This window comes from Acipenser ruthenus, chromosome 6 (genome assembly GCF_902713425.1).
Source record: "Acipenser ruthenus chromosome 6, fAciRut3.2 maternal haplotype, whole genome shotgun sequence".
Lineage (NCBI taxonomy): Eukaryota > Metazoa > Chordata > Actinopteri > Acipenseriformes > Acipenseridae > Acipenser > Acipenser ruthenus.
Window position 1 is genome coordinate 63,676,524 of NC_081194.1, and position 22,730 is coordinate 63,699,253.

Here is a 22,730-nt window from a genome sequence, read left to right on the forward strand (position 1 = left end):
TTGTGGGGAATAATAGCCATTTTCTATACTTTTGAGGCATAAGCAATTAGGAAATAACACTTACTACCCAGGAACAAAAATTGTGTTACATAGTGTTGTTATTATTGTTATTATTATTATTATTATTATTATTATTATTATTATTATTATTATTATTATGTACGTATATCTTACACTGTGTTGTTACTGTTAATGTCAAGTTTGTAAAAAAAAAAAAAAAAAAAAGGCCTATGGACTGTGATGTCTACAACTGAGTGAATGGCAAACAATGGATGGTAACCAATCAAAATGCTTAAATTTTCACAATAAAACCTTGTTTTCCTATTTATGGATTCTGGATCCTATTTGTTGGTCCCTATTTACAGTTTTATAAATTGTTTCAACCAAATGCTAAATCACAATGTAGTCAATTTATTACTCACCTTACTGCATTTTAAATGATCAATTTCCTTTATTAATAATAATAATAATAATAATAATAATAATAATAATAATAATAATAATAATAATAATAATAAACATAGCTGCAAGTAGCAATGACCGGGGGTGAAGTGCCACACCCTGTGGCATAGCACCCCATTGGCTTCCACTAGTCTTTGACTGTACTATATTCTTCCATAGATTAATAGTACAATATATGCTGAAATGTGATTTGCTCGTGGCCTCCATGTTTATGATACAGCAACTTTACTTTTAACAAACTTCATAGGTCAAAGGTCAACGTTAAGGTAATTTTTAGATAGAGCCCATATGATTTCCTATATGTGTTTCATAGTCACCATGGCCATATCTGCACTCTCTAAGCAGTTATAAGCCAGTTTTGCATTTGAACTTAAGGAGAAGTCAAATGTGAGAGGCAAGGTCATTTTTGGATAGAGTGCATATGGTTTCCTATATGTGTTCCATAGTCACCATGACCCTATCTGCACTCTCTGAGAATTATAAGCTAGTTTTGTATTTGACCTTAAGCAGAGGTAAAAGGTCACTGTCAAGGATCTTTTTTCGCTTGACAGCCCTAATAAAAACATAAATAAATCTAAAAAATAACAACAGGCACATGACATTTGTAGCAGAAATACCTATCTATCTTTGATGGTGGGTGTCTTTTTAATTGAAGACATCTCAGATAAATCGTGCAGTGTAACTGAGAGTGTGTTAATAAGGCACATTTTTGCATATTTATTTTTAAGTGATATAAAATATGTATATTTACACTATTCTTTCATAAATGGGAATTTTCACAGAGAACTACATATTACACAGCAATGGGTACATTTCACGGAAATCGGGAAATCCATGATAACCGTGAAAAAAATACAGCTTTACTCATAATTGTTCAATCAGTCTACCCTAGCTTTCTTAATGCATGGTCATGTGATCTTGTTCAGCCAATCACAGCATTTAATTTATCCAAGCCATTTTATAATTTTGTTCACTAATCTGAGGGTTAATGCTTAAGCGGGCTTTACATATAACAGGTTCTGTAGTAGTGTATCTTTACCATAAACAACAGTCTGAACTTAAACTTGTTTATTAAAAGTATTTGTTGTCAATACTAAATGCTGATCTAGAAATAAACTTTAGAGATGGCATAAATGTCATTGTATCGATCCTTTCTTATAATTGTATATTGTGTGTTAACTATACATACCCAGTTCCAGAATCTAGCTGGCAGGTACAGCCTGGTCCAGACCACATACAAATTAAACCCAACAGACTGGCTTGTTATTTTACCTCGAACAACACATGGCATAGGTAAATGCAGTAAATTGTACTGAATTCAAATGTGTATTTCTGTTTGTTCTATATTGGATTTGACTGACAAATTACAATTAATTCTAGGTTGCAATATGGCATAGTTCAAGGAAGTATAACATGCAATAGTGATCATGCATTATTTTAAGTGACACTTTTTTGTTTTGGTTTATTAACTGATAACAAATAATGCAGTAGCAAATTGCATATTTCTTGGTTAATGGTACCCCTGTCCACTGAGCTGCTAGATTTTTCGACGGAATAAGTAAAGCACAGCACTCATGTCCAAACATCAAAAGATGCTCGACATTATTCTAATGAAAACAAAGGTTTGGTGGAAAAAAGAATCTCAAAACCTTCCAATTTGAATGACTAAAATAGCTTTGTCACTACAGCTTTTTAGAAAAAGCTTTCTTTGCTGTGAATCCCTAACCTGTAATTAGCCAGACAAAATATTGCACTATTACAAAGAGGGTAATTTATACAAAAAGGGAGTTTGTCTTTATGGAATCATTGTTAATTTGTAAAAGGTGGGGTGAGGTTTACACAGGAGCTGACATTTAATTTTCACATGACAACAGCCTTCTTGACAGCAGATTAGACTCGCATTGAACATCACAGCAAAACAGTTATCCATTTTGGAGTGCATAATAATTCATTCTTGCCCTTCAACGTACATTAAATGTCACCCCTTATAGTGATGGGAATTGAAAAATATTTGCGATAAAAGTTCTAAGCTATTAAAAGAAGAAGTTGAATGTTTAATTTAAGTCAATTTAACTCAAACTTCAGATATATACAGGACTAATAATTCATGAGGAATAATTTCTTTTTTATCTGCTCTGTTTAATCACATTATGACTATACTGGTGTACAGTGTAATTAAAGTCGCCACTTTTATGTACTTATCACTTTTTAAATGTACACAGCGCAGATTTAGCGAATGCATATTTATGTAAGGCATGACATTACAATGCGACTTCCGCTGTTATCTTGTTATCCCATCAACCACTTCTTTCTCATAAGGAGGGGGTAAAAGGTTAACTTCATAGTTACCCCATAACTGCTATATTTACCTCATGTACCCTATTAGTTAATGTAAGACACACTATTAAAAAAACATCTAACCAACGCTGTCCTCTGTATTTGAAGCAAGGTGAAAAAAGAAAACATTTCTTATACAAATTGGGGAAGGGCAGCCAAGTCACCCTAGCTGTAAATCAGGACATGATAAACTGCTTCCTAGTGCAGCTGTGACTGTGTCTATACACAGTCGCTAACATGACTAATTTAATGCTTCTCTTCAGATGTTTTCTGTTACTCCACATTATCTCTTCTAGAGCTGCGTGCGGTGAGACAATGTAATGTGTAAAATTCGGTTAACTGCTTCAATATTCTCTGAGACAGGATTCATCACTTACGTCATGTCAGCCTGCACTGCAGGGGACATTTTGGAAGGAACTCTTTGAGAAACTGTTTTCTGTCATCTACATACTGTTTTTACATCATACTTTAATACAAATAAAGCCTTTCAGATTTTAAATTTTAGACTTGCACTGGCTAGAAATGTGCCTCCTGTCTTTAAGGCAATGTACAGTAAACAGGCTCATTCTAAACCTCTTGCACGACTTGATGCACGTCCATGGAAAGAATACTGCATTTGCAATTTGTGCAGCTGCAGGCAACCCTGTTGTTTCTGCCTACTGAGCAGCTACTATATATATATATATATATATATATATATATATATATATATATATATATATAGAGAGAGAGAGAGAGTGTCTAGAAGCCTATTTTAGTTCAGTACATTTTACATGTAAATTAGTAAGTGTGTCTTGACTGACTATATGTAGCATAAAGGTTGTCTTTAATAGCTTGTGCTTATCCTCAATACATGCTGCATCTCCTTACTGCTCATGAGGACAGGAGGTCCATTTCTGAGCTACAGTATTTGTAACTGAAATTCTGGGAGTTAAATAAAGGAAAAATCTACAAGCAGCTGAAGAAAGGTAAAGGATCAAAGCCAAGATTATCTGTTAGATTTTCAGAGGAGCATAGACTAATGTACAGCTTGTCGTAAAAGCTGCTAGCTGGGCTATGCTTTTTAACTTCTTTCTTATATCAAGCATGGCAGCAATGATTTAGAGGTATTTAAATATGCATTTCTTATTCACCAATATGGTCTTTTGTTCTAAAACCCACAGTTCTCAAGTCACATTCATATTGATTGACTCTTAAAGATATGAAATACCTACACAGATATTTGCTGTATACTATATTTTTCCCAGTTTATTTCAAGGGAACTAGCAGGCCCCCTCTAGGGAATTATTACTGACATCACTACTACACTTAAGTCCCATTCTAGATAGTGCCAGTTTAGATTATTCTATACTAGAGACACAAAGGTTAATTCAGTAAACAACCCCCAAAAAGGTATGTGTTGATAGTTATTCATTAAACAATTGCTAAAAATATCACTAAATGTTACCTGGCTATGACAAACAGCACACAACTGACACCCAAGTAAGCCAGCAGAATATACATCCAGATATCGGGAGAGAGTGGATTCAGGAAGGAGAAAACACCAGGGTTTGTACCATTGGGCTTGCGGTACAAAATACTTATTCCCAGCGTCATGAAGGGCTTGGAGAAGTCAATGACCTTCTCCCGGGCATAGGTGATAGCCAGGGGAGCAACTGCAAGATCAGCTTTCTGTCAACAGAAACATAAAGAAAAATAGGCTGTAAGTCAAGAATGGAGGATGGGAAGAGGCAATCAAATTTGTAAAACAGGCCTTTACACAGGCCTTTACACATGAGAAGGTCTATCCTATAACAGTTAAGTGGAAATTTAAAGCCTTTTTTTGTAAAGCAGTTGATTTACCAGCTTTTGATTCAGCAGCTCTTTCAGTTGTAATACTGTTAATGATCTGCAAGAAGCCCCTGCAGCTAAGCACTATGGGACCGTGAGCACTGGACCAAAAAAGTGCTTCTTGTAGCAAGATGGATGAATACCAACTCCAAACTAGCATCCTTGATAAAAACAAAATATGACTTCTAAGTTTGATTCACTTGAGATGTAGCACAGCATTTGACTTCTATTATTAGACAGCTAGGCTCCTAGGGTAGCTGATAGAAAATAGATACAAATAAAACCAGGCGTTCTCCCTGGAATAATCAGGTGGTTTTAATAAACACACCATGTGGCTGACATTGTTTCATGCTTTAGGCTTTTAGAATTAATTAGAATTCAGAAGGTAGGAGCACATCTGTTTTGTTTGTTTGTTTTTTTTATAATTACTTACTGTATATCTATTTTATGAAATTAATGTTAATGTAAATAATAAGAATACAAACAGTTACCATGTCATCAGAAACCTACAGATATCTAAACATGGTCACTTAAGAAAGAAAAAAAATGTAGTATTAGTTGTGTGAAAGTGCAGTAATATGTATTTTTAATATATATTGTTATGAGATACCAGTGCAGAGTTATTAATACGTTACCCATCTTACTACAAGAATCACATATATTTGTCACTATATGTATAAAAAAAGGTGAGCAATTGCCCTCTGTAATGTAGCTCAAATCTAAAGTTTATGTCCTATGAATAGGAAAAGTATTGGGTATTTTCAGAATAAGCACAGATGTGAGAGGCCTGTGGCCTTTGAGGTTAGCATGTGCAGGCACTGTATTATTCAGAGGATGACAGCATGGTTAGTTAATATTGACATGAGAGTACATCATTGCAAAGATGTGTAATTGTTTTGTTTTGTCTGGGTTCCTATTGGGGACACTAGCTTTAAATCTAAGGGATAAAAACATCCCAATAGGAAATGTTAATGGTTAACTGCATCTTTACACAAATCAATGTAAACATTCTTTGTTGACATACAATTTATCTCCAAGTATTTGTTTTACAATTATGACCTAATCTGAAGCAACATTTTCTCTCTGCACTTGCCTCATTTCAATTATTTTCAAAGTCTGCAGTCAAATTATTGTGACTGCTACAGGCATTGACAAAGTTGGAACATTTGTTTTAGTATTTCTAAATTTACCACAATTGAGTGTTTTAAAAGTAAAGGATGGACTACTACATTGTGTAAAATATGTAACTGTAACTAACAAATATTTTATGACAATTAGTCAACATATAGACTGTAGTTCTGGAGACACAGAACAAGTGTTGCGTGGAGTTCTGGGATTAATGAACTCAATGGCCTATCGATTTTAGACATGTTTTATTATTTTTTTATTTTTAGACACCATTAAAACATAATTTGTTTAAAATGCTCCTGCAATGGTATTGACATACAGTACATTAAATACCAGGACCGCTCTGGTTGTGAGCTGAGGTTGTCATTTCTTTCCCTGTTTCTAACCAGCAGCCTTGCCATTCCAGCATTTTGCATAGGCTATTTATTTTATTTATTTATCATTTATTTTACAGTAACGTTACTGTAATAACAGAAACAAGATTTACAAGCACTCATTTGCATTATTAAAATATCAGTCAACTGTGTAATACATCCATATATTTGTATATTATGGCAGCAAGAAATAAAACAGAACAGCATTTTGCTTTTCATTTTTCCTTATAAATGTTTTATTATTATTATTATTATTATTATTATTATTATTATTATTATTATTATTATTAGGCTTATTACATTACAACTTAGCTTTGACTATATTATCTGTAGACTAGCCATTTTCTTTTATATTTTGTCTTTTATCCTTATTTATCCTTTTATTCTCGACTGTAGTCAGGACCACGGGTCTTGAAAAAGTATATCTTAATCAATATTTTGCAAATGTTTATAACAAACATATATTTCAAAGGACTTCTATCAGTGCTAGTCATTTTACAAAAAAGCTAACCTGAGTGTCCACTGACAAAGTGGCAGTATTTTAATGTCAGTACTTCCATTGCGGTGAGCGGGTAAATCTTGATTATTGCAGTCTTTTGAAAACAAGTCAGTGTTTTTTCAAGTTGCACTTTGATAGCTGGAATTTTATTTCAGGGATATAAATTGAAAATACAGACAGGTAACCCAACAAGGAGGCAGGCCTCTCTCCGGTATGGGAAAAACAGAGAACATGAAAACATAGCATGAAAACTAAGGTAAGGTAAAATTGTTTATAATTGCATGTACAACACTATGAAAGTTAAAGTATGATACCGGATCTTTAACCCTCCCCACTTGGAACATCCCCTGATTGTATTAGGGTCAGTTTTAGAAACACCACATTCCTTTCCTGGTAACTTTTGAGAAGTCACTGACAAGTCAAGTTTATTTGCTTGCAATGAAGTTACCCTTATAAAAGTTTACCATTGTAAAAGATACAAAGGTGTAATAAAGCAAAGTGAATTCTGGGTAAAGCATACTTAAGGATTAAACCACAGAGACGTATAGTAAATCATACTAATAAACATGGCAAACCATGGTAAACTACAGTAAATGTAGAGTATAACCATGGGGAAAATATGAGAAAACTGCAAATTATTCTAAAAATGCACCAGCAGAGAGGTTCTAGGGCTTGTGACCCAGCAGTGTCCAGCAATGCCACTAGTGCGAACTTCTGCCTGGGTAGCAAACCCTGTCATTTAGAGATGAAAGGCTAGTCCAATAGCACACAAGCTTCCCTTTTCTAACTTACATGGTCCATGAGTTCCTTGACCATGCCGTTCCACTGGCCGTAATTTGTGTCCTCCTGGGCTCCATATTTCCCATCCTCCACCAATCTTATCTCATACGTAAATCCCAGGATATTGGCCAGCTCCTTGAGGAGGTCGATGCAGTAACCTTCAAACCGATCATTCCCATAAAGAGGTTTATCAGACTTCTTAAATATCACATACGGGTCTTCCTGTAGAAATTGATAACAGCGGCAGTTCAATCATACAGTTTACACTTCCTTAGTGCTTCATACATTTCTGAAATAACACCTATCAAAGACATTTATTTTTATTTTTATTATCTGCCCTTGGCTGTCAGATATGGACCACCAAGGTCTTCAAGAAATCCCTCCTAAGAATAAAAGCAGAACCATATATTCATGTACAAATAGAATAATGTCACTTCTGCATTGGTATTCTGGTAGTCTAACACCACTTTCACATACAAATGTCACTACTAAGCTGTATCAGAGGTGTTTAAAAAATTCTTTAAAATACCCATTCACCCAGCACGAAATTGCGCAATCTGTGCCGCTATAATACCCTCATAACCCTTTCACACAGTCAAAGGGATAATGTTAGTACAACTTTCAAACCTGTCAGGCAACAGAAACAAAACACATAAATAAAGCAGAATAACATAGGTAAGCTACTTTAAAAAAAAAAAAAGGAATGTTATATATATCATCTTATCTTTTAATGAATGGCGCTGGAGTGTACTGTAAACTTGCCTGTGCTTGCTTTGTCCTCTTTAATAAATATATGTATATATGTGGAAAATTGAAATAAAAATATTTAAGTGGGGACGCATTATTAATATTTTCATTCAGCAGTCTGATACCAACTGCAGCGTATTAAAAGTTGTAGGCTTGTCGACCATCAAAAATTGCATATACTGACAACAGCTACAAAAATTGCATATGCATTGTGATTGAGTTTGTGTTTCTGTGTTTTTCCTACAGTTACAATTTCAATGGTAACTTCAATTTAGCCTTTTTCCATTTATTGTACTGTTTTAAAGAACAGTACTATAATGCAATACTCATTACCGTGCTGTATCCTTGTATTATTCTTTAGTTTGAGGGTGTAGATAGCAGGTGTACACATTTATTAAAACCATTGAAAACTGATTTTCAGAGTTACAAGCATTTCAGACTTACGAACAACCTCCATTCCCAAGGAGTTCATAACTGAGGTTCAAAACAAATACTCTTAATTAAATATAATAAACCTTTCAAAATAGAACAAATTAACACTATTAGTTTAGCTGAAAAAAAAAAAATTAAAGAAAAAGAAAATGCCAGTGATAAATGATAAATCCGCCCATTATTCGATAGCCAATTGTCTGCAGCGTACAAACTAGTGAAGTAGGGACATCTATACCTCTTAGACACTGTCTTATTGATCACAACACAATAATAAATTATACTTTTTAAAATGCTAAAAGTAGACCTACTAAATATACAAAGGTCAAGGGACTGTACCAGAAACTTACTTGTTTGTTCGCACTGTTTGTAAAAATGTCACCATGTGTCTGCATTTTTAACTACATATGTTATGAAAGAAGTCAGCAAAAGCTGGAGTAGAAAAATAATAATACAATAAAATATTCATACACTGAAGTTACTAAAGACAAATGTCGATATGAAACAGTTTCCCAAGCCAGCAGTCTAGCTTATGACTGTTGCATAAACTCTTAAAGCACCTCTATAGGTGCTTACAGTGACATCCATGTTTTCAAAATGTTGATAATGCATCCTTGGGATTATCCACAGCAGACTGTAGCAAATCCACATGGATTACAATATTTTTATGGTAAATTACATAGTGCTGCATGATTTGCATGCTTGTTGGTTTCCAGTTGTAAAGCATCCAGGCTAGTCTGTTTGGCATATCTGTGACATAGACTCAATGGAAAGACCATATCATCCTCTTCTTATGTATACTGTTGCTACCTGCCAAGTTTAATTTCTTATTGCCGTGCATAGTTATTCCTTGGCATGAACTGCCAAGTGACTTTTGACCAATCCTTTAATTGCTTAAAAGGGCAATAAATGTTTCTTTTAGTCTGCTATGGAAGATGAGACTCCTGTGAGATGAACAGAGGCGAGGGTATTCACCTTTGTCTTTTCTGTTTGGTATAGAGGGCACAGTATTTCAAAACAGCGCTTGAGATCAATTAGAATGCACGCAATATTATGCACATACTGTACGTGCAGCTTTAGCATTATTCTGTAATGCAATTTAAAAGAAAATAACTGAACAAAGCCAATTTATAAAAATATATCTATTTATCTATTGGGTCAATTGATTTAACAGGAGGAAATACAGTGCCTATAATACACTTTGAACAATAATTGCATTTAAAAGGAGAACACAAGGCCATGCAAATGCATGCATAACTGCTGTTCTGTAAACAATGCATGTCAGAACAACCACAGGTGAGTTCAGAGGAATTTGTTAGTCTTATAAGGCAATATTACACAATTGTAAAAAACAATGAAGTAGTACAGTACAAGCAATACCTACATGTCTTATAGAAGTCTGCCACTACATGTATTTTGATTATACATCTTGTCACTGAAGTTCTTATGTCTTTGTTTGTCAAACACTGAGAGTTTAAAATGATGCACTATGTGTTTGAGGTACACAATTGATTAAACAGGTGCTATTCCATACAGCAGGACACTAATGAGGAATATTTCTATATTAAAACTAAATTTGACATCTGGCAGCTAAAGGGTCAAATGAATTAGCAGGCTCTATTGGAGATAACAGTTAAGATGGTGAACTACTGTAAAACTTAATTTCGCCAATGGCCTTCAAGGTCCATTTTTGCTGCAATAAATGTTTGTACTTCTTTTTCTTTTAATGTACGGCACATGTATGAATAATATATTTCACGGCACATTTTGCGGATTTTTAATAAACGCGAAATTAGCAAACATTTCTTGCTTGCAAACTTTTCTTGTTTTACAGTATATAACTACCTTTTACAGAACGATTCCTTTTCTCCAAGTAATGTGAGAAAATTCACACTGCAGCTGCTTGATCTGTATCTTTTGGCTAAGGTCTCTCTTGCTCTCAGTCTGACAAATAAAGTATGTCACATTAAAAAAAAAAAAAAAGGTTGTATCAAGTCATTTTCCAACAAAAAATATTTTCTAAAGTCTGTAACTTGAGTGACACAATGTTATTATGTTATAATTTTCACCATGACCCAGTTTTTAGAGAAACCTGCAAACCAAGAGGGATAAAGAAAAGACAGCAGACCTCCAAGGACAAGTGTGCTTGTCTGCAGTTCCTCAGTGATAAATTCAAAAGGGCAAGTAAATTTGTCCGCAGCAGTATAGACTTTAATATAAAACTGGGCAAACTGCTCCCTCATTTGGCAGGCAGTATCCAGTTTGTTTAAGGTTTCTTTTGAATCTTACCAAAAAATGCAGTAGAATGCACAGGTTTGGTGTTAAGTGATCGAACAAAAGACTGATACATTGGTATGAGCCATTGGTAGCCCACAATTTGTATACACAAGGATCATGCTAGGATCAAACAAGACAACCAAAACTATCAAATATAAGCTTAAAGCAAGACTTATTCAAGGGACATATATGGATAAGGAAAGATTTAATGCATGCCTTTCACAAAATCATTGCAAATAAAAACATTTGAAGTTGAAATCTTGCAAATTCCTTTTCTATTTCTTGAACCATTCAAGCATAAAACTTGCATTGTTTGTGCAAACCATGTATGAAATCCTTCCTTATCCTTGTAGCATACTTGTATAATTCTTGGATGTTTAGCTTGATCATTATGTTTTCACTGGTATACAGTATCATTACCGGTATTATATCTTATCAAGACCATTGGTAGAAATCCAGTGTCTTATCATTGCTACCTTTTCTGCTAATGCTTCTGACACATTATCTTTTGGGTAATACACTGGTGTTTTCCCAACTTTTCTCAAAGTGTACACAATCTGTATCTCCTAGTGATCAAAAATGCACACTGTCACTGTATCGTTATCCCACACTGCAATACAGAAATTGCCAGAGAATTTATAAGGACACTCAATAAAAAGCCATATGCCACTCCGGGACAAAATATAAGGAACTCATTTTGTGAATGTACAGTGATTCTACGTATTTCCTCTAATGCTCAATTAACCTATCCCTTGCCCTGACCTGTTTTAATCTTCTTATCACACAAGCTCAGCTTGGGCAGTCCTTCGCTGACATACTTATTTGCTTTTAACTACTGTGCAATACATAAAATCATCTGTACTTTATGCCAGTTGACCTCAAATGTGACAGTGTTACAATATCTAAAGCCTATGAATTTAAAATGTAAAAAAAAAATCCTCTTTAAAATGATTGCAAGTAAAAAGAGGTATGCTAAATTAACCCTACTTATTATGGTGTACATACTTTTTCTAGGTCTCTAAGAGGGTTGTGTATATACTGTATGTTAAATGCTTGGCTATTTGACTATTTAAGATAATTTAAACTGCATTCTGCAAATCCAGCTTGGTTGCTGGTCTCAACTTCGACTTAAGGTGGACAGCAGATTATATTACATAAACGACGCACAATCTAGCACTTGTGGAAAGAGATGAAGACCACAACTGAAATACAGGGATGCTACAGTACTGTAAGTGGGGAGGTGTACATTGCACCCACACCACACTGATGTGTCTTCTATAACTGGATATATCTATGTCATCATAATATAAAACAAATCTAAAAATAAATAACTGAAGGATATAGATAGAGGGGGGCTTTAAAGTTGTATACTTTTTACCTAGGTGATAAAAAGTATACTAAATAAATAGCCCTTTTTCAGTTGAACAGAATTGCTCAGTGCCAAACAATGGCCTTCAGCTGAGCCCTGAGTACTGTTTAAGTAAAAAAAAAAAAAAGAAAAGCAGCCTACATGGATGGAGATCTGAGAGGTAGCTAATTGTATGCGATCCTTTGCTTGCAGTACCATTTACATACTGTATTTTAGGTTTTATGTTACAATATCTTCCACTCATTTATAAATAATCATATTTAAAAATGACCTTTGTTAACCAGGTGGGGGTTTTAAATGAAATATAAGATATTTATGGAATGTGAGCTCTTCATTTTGTCATGTTTAACCTTCAGGTTGCAGATTTAGTTTTGTTAAATTGATTGAACCCATCAATCATGTCTAAGACATACACAAGCTGAAGATCAGCAGTGACACAAGCACTGAGACATACTGCGTTTGTAATGCCTGTGAACAAATTCTCCATAACCTAAGCAGTATTGTCATGCATTTTATTATCCTGGCTTCTTCCTGTCACTGTACCTATTTAGTGTTGTACAACAGTGAGAATCTTGCAATATGTGCTTGTGACAGAGAAAGAATGATTCTTGGTGTTAGATCTCCCTCCCGACCTGTGAGGGCGCTGTGTAAAGGGAACAGAGTACCCTGGACTAGATGGTCCGACAATTCATTCCCAGGGTCCGGTGGAAGTCAGCCATCTAGAAAGGGGGCGGAGCTACAGTACACTAAATCATTGACCCGGAAGGGAAATGGTGTGGCATCCGTGGATTGGAGTAGCGGTTGCACGTGTTAACCAAGGGGTCATGGTTGACAGTATATAAGAGGACGTAGTGATCTGTTCCTTTTTATGGTTATGCTAAACCCGGAAGGACCAGTATAAAAAAGAACCATGAGTGTTTTGTTTGTTTGTTCAGTCTGTCTAAAACCTGTTTGTTTAAGACTAGACAGCTAACACGTTCCGGAGCGGTCGCTTAGGACCAGCACAAAAACCTGGACATCACTGCACCATTGTTTCATATAATAAATTGTACTTCACCACAAGCACTGCAGCACTCACTTTGGACTTGTGACCATGTGGGTGTCTAATTGTGTTTAGTACTGTGTTTATTATTTGCGGGACTGCAACCCTTTATTATTACTGAGCAATACACATTGCTGTGTATTGCCAGCCCTCTATTATTTACTGCTTGGTCATCAGACCATTGGATTATAAATGAAAGACACCATTTCACCCGTACTTTGTTGTCTGTCTATATAATTGGATTACTGCACCTGCGCACTAACTACCACTTTGCCACAGTGCTATATAATTATTCATTAGCCAGGGGGAGAGAATCAATGGGTCACATATTAAAAAGATATGCAAGTTTCGGAAGGGCAGCTGCTGAGATCTTTCCCATCAATTCTGCCTTGAGAAAAAAGTTGTGCCTGAGTGATTTTTTTTTTTTTTCTCAGCTCTGGAGAAGGAGTTCCGATAATTAAGCAAGTCCACCTACAAGTGCGAAATTAAAAAGATACAGTATATATATGTATCTTTTTAAGATTGTTAACAGTTATAGACATGGTGCTTACCATTGGATTTAAGGAGCGCAGGTAATGCTTGTTCTCTGTGGCAGGCTGTTGTCTGTATGGGAAGGGGAACGCATGCCTGAGGCTCGTACTTGATATGCACTGTTCTTTCGGTGCCGCGCTTACCTTTTCAATAGAGGGGACGTTTAATCTTGCTTAACCCTATTATTTTAATATTGGTAAATTTAATAAGGGTTAGATTGAGTTTATATTGAAATGAAGTGAAGAATTATTGTTGAGTAAATAATAATAAGAATAATCTGGATTCATGTATTTTATTATTATGGGTATTTGCCCAGTAATGGTTTTGTTGGGGGAGGGATCTACCTGAGTTAAGGTATAAAAGAGGTCAGCATGAGGATCTCTGGGTGGGCTGGAGGTTAGTAGCTAACCTCTGTGGTAGCCTAGGTATAGAAGGATTGTGTTATCTGGCCAATACTTCTTTGTTTTGATCCAGGATCAGTGTAGATAGTTATTTGTTGATAAGTAATGCATTTGTTTCTTTTAACTGAATTTAAACAACATTACGTTATCTGGGGAGTGGATGAAAACCGGGCAAAGACAAAACTGTCCGGATCGGGCACTAAGACATTGTAAAATGTCTTGAAAACTATACCACTATTATAAGCTGAACATTGACCAAAACCAACACAAAAAGAGCTAAGTGAAAAATGTAAAATCGCAAGGCAAACCGTATTAGATATTCTATAAAGAAAACATGCCTACTTAAAAAAACAACATAGAGAATACCTGAATGTCTGCTGAAAGTGCCTAAATCCCACATGCAGATACTGTACAAACAAGTGAGAGTTTTTCTATGGGAATGGTTGAAACATGCTTCTACAAATAACAGGTAATGATTTTGTTGAGGCATTGTTGTGTCTATTCTGGCACAATTTTCCAGTCCCAAGCAACGTCAGATTGTACAGGTTTAACTTTCTACAAAGGTCAAGAAGTGTTCCTAAAAACAAGCCTGAACAATAAGCTTTGTACTTGCATATTACTCATATTTGGAAAAAACCATCATACTCAACATGGATACTATATAACTGGCAAAACCATAGTAACTAGCCCTAATTACAGTACAGGGAAGAATTCTAGTCCCAAACTACACCTTCCTCTCACAATCTGCAACACTGATTTATGTGGCTAAATCTTCTGCAGTCTTTACTGATCCTGGTATCCCTTATGTCAGAACCTCAGGCTGATTTGTCAGCTTTGACATCACACTTGTTTCCCTTAATGACAAGAAACCATCCCTTTAAATGCAAATGCAAGTTGGGGGTGGGGAGTCCATTGAATAAAGGTATTATCACAATCAAATAATTTTGTTGTAAGCCCATGTACAGTATTAATTAATGGAACAAAAGTGTATGTGCAGTGTAGCTTTAGTGTAAATGTACCTGTATTTCAAAGTGTATCTAAATAATCTTTTTCAGTACCCCAGAATGACGACACCTGTTTCAGTAAATGCAGTAAATAACAAACAAAAGAAAATAATCAGCTAAAGCCTTAGCTGGAGTGAAAACTTCAATAGCTTACTTTATTTATGTACATAGCCCATCAAAATGTATTCCATCTGGGATACTGACACAATAAAAAATGTATGGCAAACCTGAATACATAATTTATTTATTTAGTATTTTGCTTTGATCCCTTTCATTTTCTCCTTGTATGAAACCTTTTGATCCTCAGCCAACCAACTGTGAGAGTGTACATGTGTATTGGTTATTTCAGCAAGGTTAAAGTCAGGAGGAGTGGGCCATGGGCTAAATCAACAAAACAGTAAGTTCCCGGTATTTCATTCTTTCAAAATTGTTATCAGTAAATTATTACAACCGTATTTCCTCAGATTTAAGTCACACTTTTGACCAAAATAAAAGTTCACATTTTGGGGGAGTGACTTGGATTCGAGTATGACTTGGAATCAGGGTTTTTCAGTTTGGGGACCAATTTACATTTGCACACGTAAATTATTCTGTCGTGTTTGAGCAAGAGCTACTGTACACAGTGATGCCCACTACAGTCATTACTCTCGATACAGTATCAGTATATTAAAATGGCTACACGGCAAACTTCACACAAATTGTATGATACAGCTTTTAAAATAAGTAATTTTGTTTGCTGAAGAAAGGGGTAACTGTGCAGCAGAACGTGAATTTGGGGCATCTGAGATTTGTGTCTCCATCTTCTGACACACTCAAAAGGCTATTTTTGCTTGCAAATGTGACATGTTAGCCAAACTAAACCAAGGAGGACAATACAACTGACTGAAATAAAGTTTAAGGTTATTTACCCTTTTCTAGCTACCGTAAACTGCAAGGACCGCTGTTCAATACTATAGTACTGTACTGTACATATTTCAATTTCCCATTTGTAATAGTTGGTGACTTACTCTGATGTACAGTAAGGCAGTGTTCCATGATGGCACCTAGAAATCAATAGGTAATTTAACTGTTAATTATTGTGTTTATTCATTAAGAGTTACATGCAACTTGCATTTATTTATTTTTGGTCTTTGAATTTGGGGGTGTGACTTGAATTCAGGAGCGACTTAAATTTGAGTAAATACGGTATATCTCTGGGACAGATTTAGAGAGAATAGATTAATTAATTTGGGGTTATTCCACATTCTTGTTTCCTTTGGAATTTGGAAATGTACACTGTTTAGTTTCCACAAAGTACCATTCTTTTACTCTGAAATACAGAGGGGTATCTAGAATTGATTCAATATGAAACCAACTGGCTCTAAGAAGAACCCTAATGGTTACTGTGGCAGGACGAAAGCCCTAAAATGTAATTAATGTGTGTGGGAATGTAAGGTTGGCAGGGATGGGGTTAATTCTGTCCCTACCAACAATCACAGGTGTGGCCATTCCCCAATCAGGCAATTGAGTGCTAATTGGGGAGTGGCCACATGTATAAAGGAAGAGCAAAATCCTTTGTTTAAGAGAAAGGAGTTACACATTAACTCACAGATCAAAAACTCTCGCCTAACTCCGCCCTCTCAAACAACGGTCTGTTTAATACAGTGTCCCCCCTTTATAAGGTGGCTCTTTCTACTGAGGAACAGGTTATAATGCGGTACGTCCATGGCTCCCAGTTGCTCCATAATGCTATTAGACTAGCAAAAGTGTTCTCGTCATAAGGCGGAACACAAATAGCACAGTCTTGTAATTAAAAAGGTAATGGAGATTGTACCTACAGTACTACAATTGCTCTTATTAGGACTGAAGTCATTGTATTTTGTATCTTGCTCTTAATTGTACTGTAACTCTTGATATGTATTTTTTGTATACAACTGTAAGTCGCCCTGGGTAAGAACAGTCAGAGTTATTGTGCTTCACAGAATAGGAAGTGTTAGTCATAGTGGGGGGTGGGGGTCCTCCTCTGATTAAACACTGGGTACCATATAATTGTTTAGAGGGGTTTGACACAAGCAACTTTAGTCCAATGCATACCATGTAAACTATAAGAAACATTCAAAGACTTAAATAAATATAAATACAACACACTACAGTTTTTAATATTTACCAAGATGGTGGAAACAACCAAGGATCGGTTGGATAGGGAGTCAGTGATGTTGGTTGTCTTTCCTTTTGGTTTTCTGTCATGTTCAAAGCCACTTGGCGGATCCCAGGTTCCAATCTACAAAACACAAATAGCCTGACTTACAGGAAATCAATGTAGTCAATTATTTAAATTTTCTTAAAGGGATATTTGATATCATCTACATTTCCCTGTAGATTTCCATGTTCTGTATCTTACCTGTTTAATACCCTATTATATGCTGTATTAGTCGATGTTGTCACTGCTTAGATCATTATTTGTCGTGCTTCCTTATTTATTTAAAAAATAAAATAAATAAAAAAAAAAATCCAAAAAGACTCCTCAAGAATGATTCCACGGAATCATATCAGTCTTGCACAGGCTCCAGTGCACAGCACACTGCTAATATGTTTCCCCACCTCACTACACCACTATTAGCCTTGAGGAGTCTTTTCAGAAGCTGAAATAGTTAGCGATCATTGCAAATAATGATCCAAGACAAAATAAAATAGAGAGTGGCACATTTAATAGGATATCAAAGTAAGAAATTACAGTAATTAATGTAGCAGATATTATATTCTCAGAAACTGTAAAAGTAGTGATGGGTCTGTATTTAGCAACCAGGTTTAAATGAATAGAATTATCATGTAAGCTAGGTGTTTAAAAGCTGAATAGAATTACCATATTAATGATGTTTGCAGAGTAAAATACTAAAGTAACCTCATCTAGGGGTCTGAACAAAATTATTAATTTAAATACGACTGACTGACAACAATAATAATGTAATATTAGTCTCATACTGAATTGTAAGCATTTTTTTAAATAATAGATTTCATGGATTAAACACATATTGTGTGATGAAGATATTCTCTTATTTGCAAAAGGATGTTTTCTTAGATGCGACATGAATGACATTTTTTTTTTGCTATCCATTAACCCATACTGTCTTGCTCTCTTTGCTAATTTACATTTTATAATTACAAGACTATGTTGCAAGCCGGTTTTCTATAATTGATCAGGGAGTTGTACATTTGACCTCTCCTTGCTTTACAATAACTTATTGTAGAGTCACAGTTTGTGTGCTCAGTAGACTTGTAGCCAAAATAAAGGGATATTTGACAAAGAATAAAAGTAGCTTCTAATTACAATGCAAATTAATTTATGAATCTCGTCAACACTGTCTACCTGCTTAAATAATTTGCAAGAATAAACTCTTTGCACAAAATGAAATACTTTGGCTGCCTTTAGGAATGCTTAAACTGTACTTCATAATTGCATGCCAGATGTTTAAATCAGTAGTACTGAGCCTAAAGGGTTCTTGTGGGGTTATTTATTAAACTTTAAATTATTCATGGAGGGGCAAATATGCACACATGCTCGATGGGATCATATTCTGCCACGTAGCATAAATAGCTTAATCTGAGTTGAGAATATTTTCATCACATTTGCTTTTAAGTAAACTCTTCAAGCGAACACCACAGGCTTCAGGTACCTTCTCAAGGCCCTCCTCCTTCAGGCTGATCACATCTAAATCAAAATCAGTCCTCAAGCCATTGGTTTTGTTGAAAGTTATCCGGCCTGTTAATCCTTCCCAGTGGGCCTAAAGTGGAAGAATAAATAGTTTTCATAACTAAGAGTAGGAAAAAAACAGAACAAATTAATTTCTGGCAAAATGGAAAAATTAATCATTCAATATGATTAAATTATTTACCTCCAAGCTATTGGCTTAACCTTTTTTTTCCTCTAATCTGCTTGCCTTGGCATTAGTGATGTTATGAGGGTTCAGTTAATTAAACAAGCTTTCTATAACCTATTTTTTCCCCCATTAACTTTTCTTTTTAAGCCACTCAGATTTTTTTTTAGATTGTGCAATAAGCTGTACATTCTTTATTAACCCTATGTCACAAACACTACACCAAGGGCTAGTTTATTCAACAGCAACTCTAATACTTTTCTCTGTTTATTTCTGTTTCAAGGTTTAACTTCTCTGTGCCCTAGCATGAAGACATTGGTGCCTTCTGCATTCTTTGTAAATGAATAAAACCTACTGTATGTATGTGTTTTTTTTACTTCGAGTGTGATTTGAAATTATGCTTAAAATGGTACAAAGTAAGCCTGTACTCACTAATTTGTTATTCATACTTGAAGTAGGCTTAGCAGATGTGCAATGGTGTTTGCAGCCCAAGCTGCAAGGGATTACCAACTGTAGTAAACAATACAAACAAATACACTGAGTGAACAATTAATGTGTTTAAATTAACTATGAAATATTCTAAATATACAAACAAATAAATATATATGCCTGCAGACATAATCATTTACAGTCCAGAACTGAATTTTATAAGGAACTCATATTGAAGAATACAATGATCAGTTGACTGTTTGATGTCACATTACAGGGCAAAGGCAGTTTGCTATGCATTTTTCCTTCCTTTTATCAAATCGGGCCCATAGACATTACATCCAGTTGGAAATGGAACTTATAAATGGTTAAATAAACTGTGAGGAAAACACAAACATGTCATTATCAAGATCAAAGTATATAAGATCAATGGGAAATGTAAAAAATTTGTAAACTGTGAAAATATTTTAACAGAGCAAACGTAATGAATCTGACATGGGCAGAAATGGATGAATGAGTAGAAAAGTACCGATTTTTATGCAAACATGCATTTGTGAAGGTGTACAATAGAAGTAGTGCATTTCAAACAAACAACCACTAAAAACAATTGAGCTACAGTACTTTAAAAAGCATGGTCTGCTGGAATCATTACTTCTGCTTCACAATATTCACTGCTAGCAGGTGTTGGAGAGGGGCTAAAATTGCTGCAATTTAGAATGCTGAGCATTGAATGCCCAAGTATTATATACAGTAGTTTAATCTAAAAATGGCTATTGCAGTATATCTCCAAAACCAGAAATATTTAATGATGAAAGATCCTTAGAGTTTCTCCTACTTTTGTTTAAATACAATATTCATGTACGTACTGTGAAAGGAACATCTCGTTTTTGTTAAGTTAGTGCTAAGGTGCTTTCACCTGAGTTCAGGCGCTTCTCTTTGGTTCTAGTAGCCTTCCATAGATATACAGTAAGTATCATAGTCTAGATCAGTCAAAGTGTCTTCAATGCCATCTAGAAAAGACCCAATGCCATCTAGTGATCTGTCACTTTGGATCAAGTTTCTGCAAATACGCTGCTACGCACCAGCTCTTACTAATATGAAAGCACTGATTTATCGTATATTAATTCAGAGGGGTCTTGTGAAGCAGATGGCCTTAAATAAATAACATCATCATCATCATCATCATCATAATAATAATAATAATAATAATAATAATAATAATAATAATTTAAAAAGTTGAGTTTATATGACAGAGATAGTTATCTGAAGCTCAGTTACATACTGTATGTATTGTATTACCTAGAGTATTAGATCACTCCAGTAATGCAGAATGGTGCAACTGTTACTGGAATTAAGCTGGAGCCTTTGTTCTCATATAAACCACTGTTTTTTATTCACTATCCTGGTTGCACTGCACTATAAAGGCATGTATTTAACATATTGATTGGGTCAAGGTAAGCATAAATGGTTTTGGTTATGGCTTTGAGAGCAGTGCTGTAGCCAGCTTGCAGTCTCAAAACATCAGTGGTACAGAGACCCACATGCCAACAAGTGCTGGAAATCAGACCTTTAGAAGTATGAAGAATCAAGATTTAAGATTATTACCTCTGTGGGTATGGTAGCACAATGCACTGAAGCACTGAGCTTTAATGTGTCAAAAGCTTCCACACTGAAGTGCCCTGAGTTCAAGTCTCAGCAGGGGACTTCAGCTGTGGATGTGAATGCTGAGAGATGTCAGATCTTCAACGCACAGTTCTGCTGTTGGAGAGACTGGGGGGAAATACACTGCATAGTGATTTCTGCTAAATAATGAACAAACATAGACCTATAGCAACTGTAGGCAATCCCACACCATGCTTTTTAATTCTTACCTATTCCAGCAATGCACACTTTCATCTTGATAGCATCAACAGCAATATATATATATATATATATATATATATACACACATACACACTACCGGTCAAAAGTTTAGAACACCCCATTTTTACAGTTTTTATTGAAATTTAAGCAGTTCAAGTCCAGTGAATAACCTGAAATGGTACAAAGGTAAGTGGTAAAGTGCCAGAGGTTAAAAAAAAAAGTTTAGGTTACCAAAAACTGAAAAATAATGTACATTTCAGAGTTATACAAAAAGGCCTGTTTCAGGGAACAAGTAATGGGTTAACAACTTACAGCTGTTCTGCAGCAATGGAAGTAAATTAAGCCTTGAAAGTTGATGCTAACAATTCCTACAGGTGTCCCAACTTTTGTTGATTACTTACAAACCCTCTGTCTGTATAAAAGCAGTGTTGGAACAGACTGTGTTACTATACCCTCTTAAGCATTATTTGGACAGTATTGTACTGCAGGAAGTAGTATATTGCTCTCATAATGGCGAGAAAAAGGAAATTAACAAAGGAAGACAGACAGACCATTATAACCCTTAAAAGTGTAGGTCTTTCCTTTAGAGAAATTGCAAAGAAAGCCAAGGTGTCAGTGAGTACAGTTTCCTACACCATCAAAAGGCACTTGGAAACTGGAGGAAACTCTGACAGAAAGAGGTCTGGCAGACCCAAAGCCACAACAGAATCAGAAGACAAGTTTCTGAGAGTCAACAGCTTGCGTGATAGGCAGCTCACAGGACAACAGCTTCAAGCACAGCTTAACACTGGTCGAAGTAAGCAAGTCTCAGTTTCAACTGTGAAGAGAAGACTTCGAGCTGCAGGTTTGATAGGTCGAGTGGCAGCAAGAAAGCCATTGCTAAGATGGCAAAATAAGAAAAAGAGGCTTGCCTGGGCCATGAAGCACCGCCAGTGGACTACTGAAGACAGGAAGAAGGTTTTATGGACCGATGAATCAAAATTTGAAATCTTCGGTTCATCACGCAGGGCTTTTGTACGCCGTCGAGTAGGCGAAAGGATGGTTCCTCGGTGTGTGACACCAACTGTCAAACATGGAGGAGGAAGCGTGATGGTCTGGGGCTCTTTTGCTGGATCCAGAGTCGGCGACTTGCACAGAGTGAGTGGCACCCTGAACCAAAACTGCTACCACAGCATTTTGCAGCACCATGCAATACCCTCTGGTATACGCCTAGTTGGTCAGGGGTTCATCCTACAGCAAGATAATGACCCAAAACATACCTCCAGGCTATGTCAGAACTACCTTAGAAGAAAAGAACAAGACGGTAGGCTTCAAATCATGGAATGGCCAGCAGAGTTTCCAGACTTAAACCCCTTCAAGCTGGTTTGGGATGAA

At 35.6% G+C, this 22,730-nt stretch overlaps 1 protein-coding gene across 1 annotated transcript in view; it reads right to left on the bottom strand.

Annotated features, from left to right (window-relative positions):
- Positions 1 to 22,730, bottom strand: part of LOC117410621 (glutamate receptor ionotropic, kainate 2) — a gene marked incomplete in the record, with an annotated part of 207,397 nt that overhangs the window by 66,971 nt on the left and 117,696 nt on the right. The window contains 5 exon segments of the mRNA XM_059025657.1: positions 4,247 to 4,470; positions 7,423 to 7,632; positions 17,357 to 17,470; positions 18,864 to 18,971; positions 19,497 to 19,574. Of these exon segments, the coding sequence (XP_058881640.1) occupies positions 4,247 to 4,470; positions 7,423 to 7,632; positions 17,357 to 17,470; positions 18,864 to 18,971; positions 19,497 to 19,574 (734 nt within the window).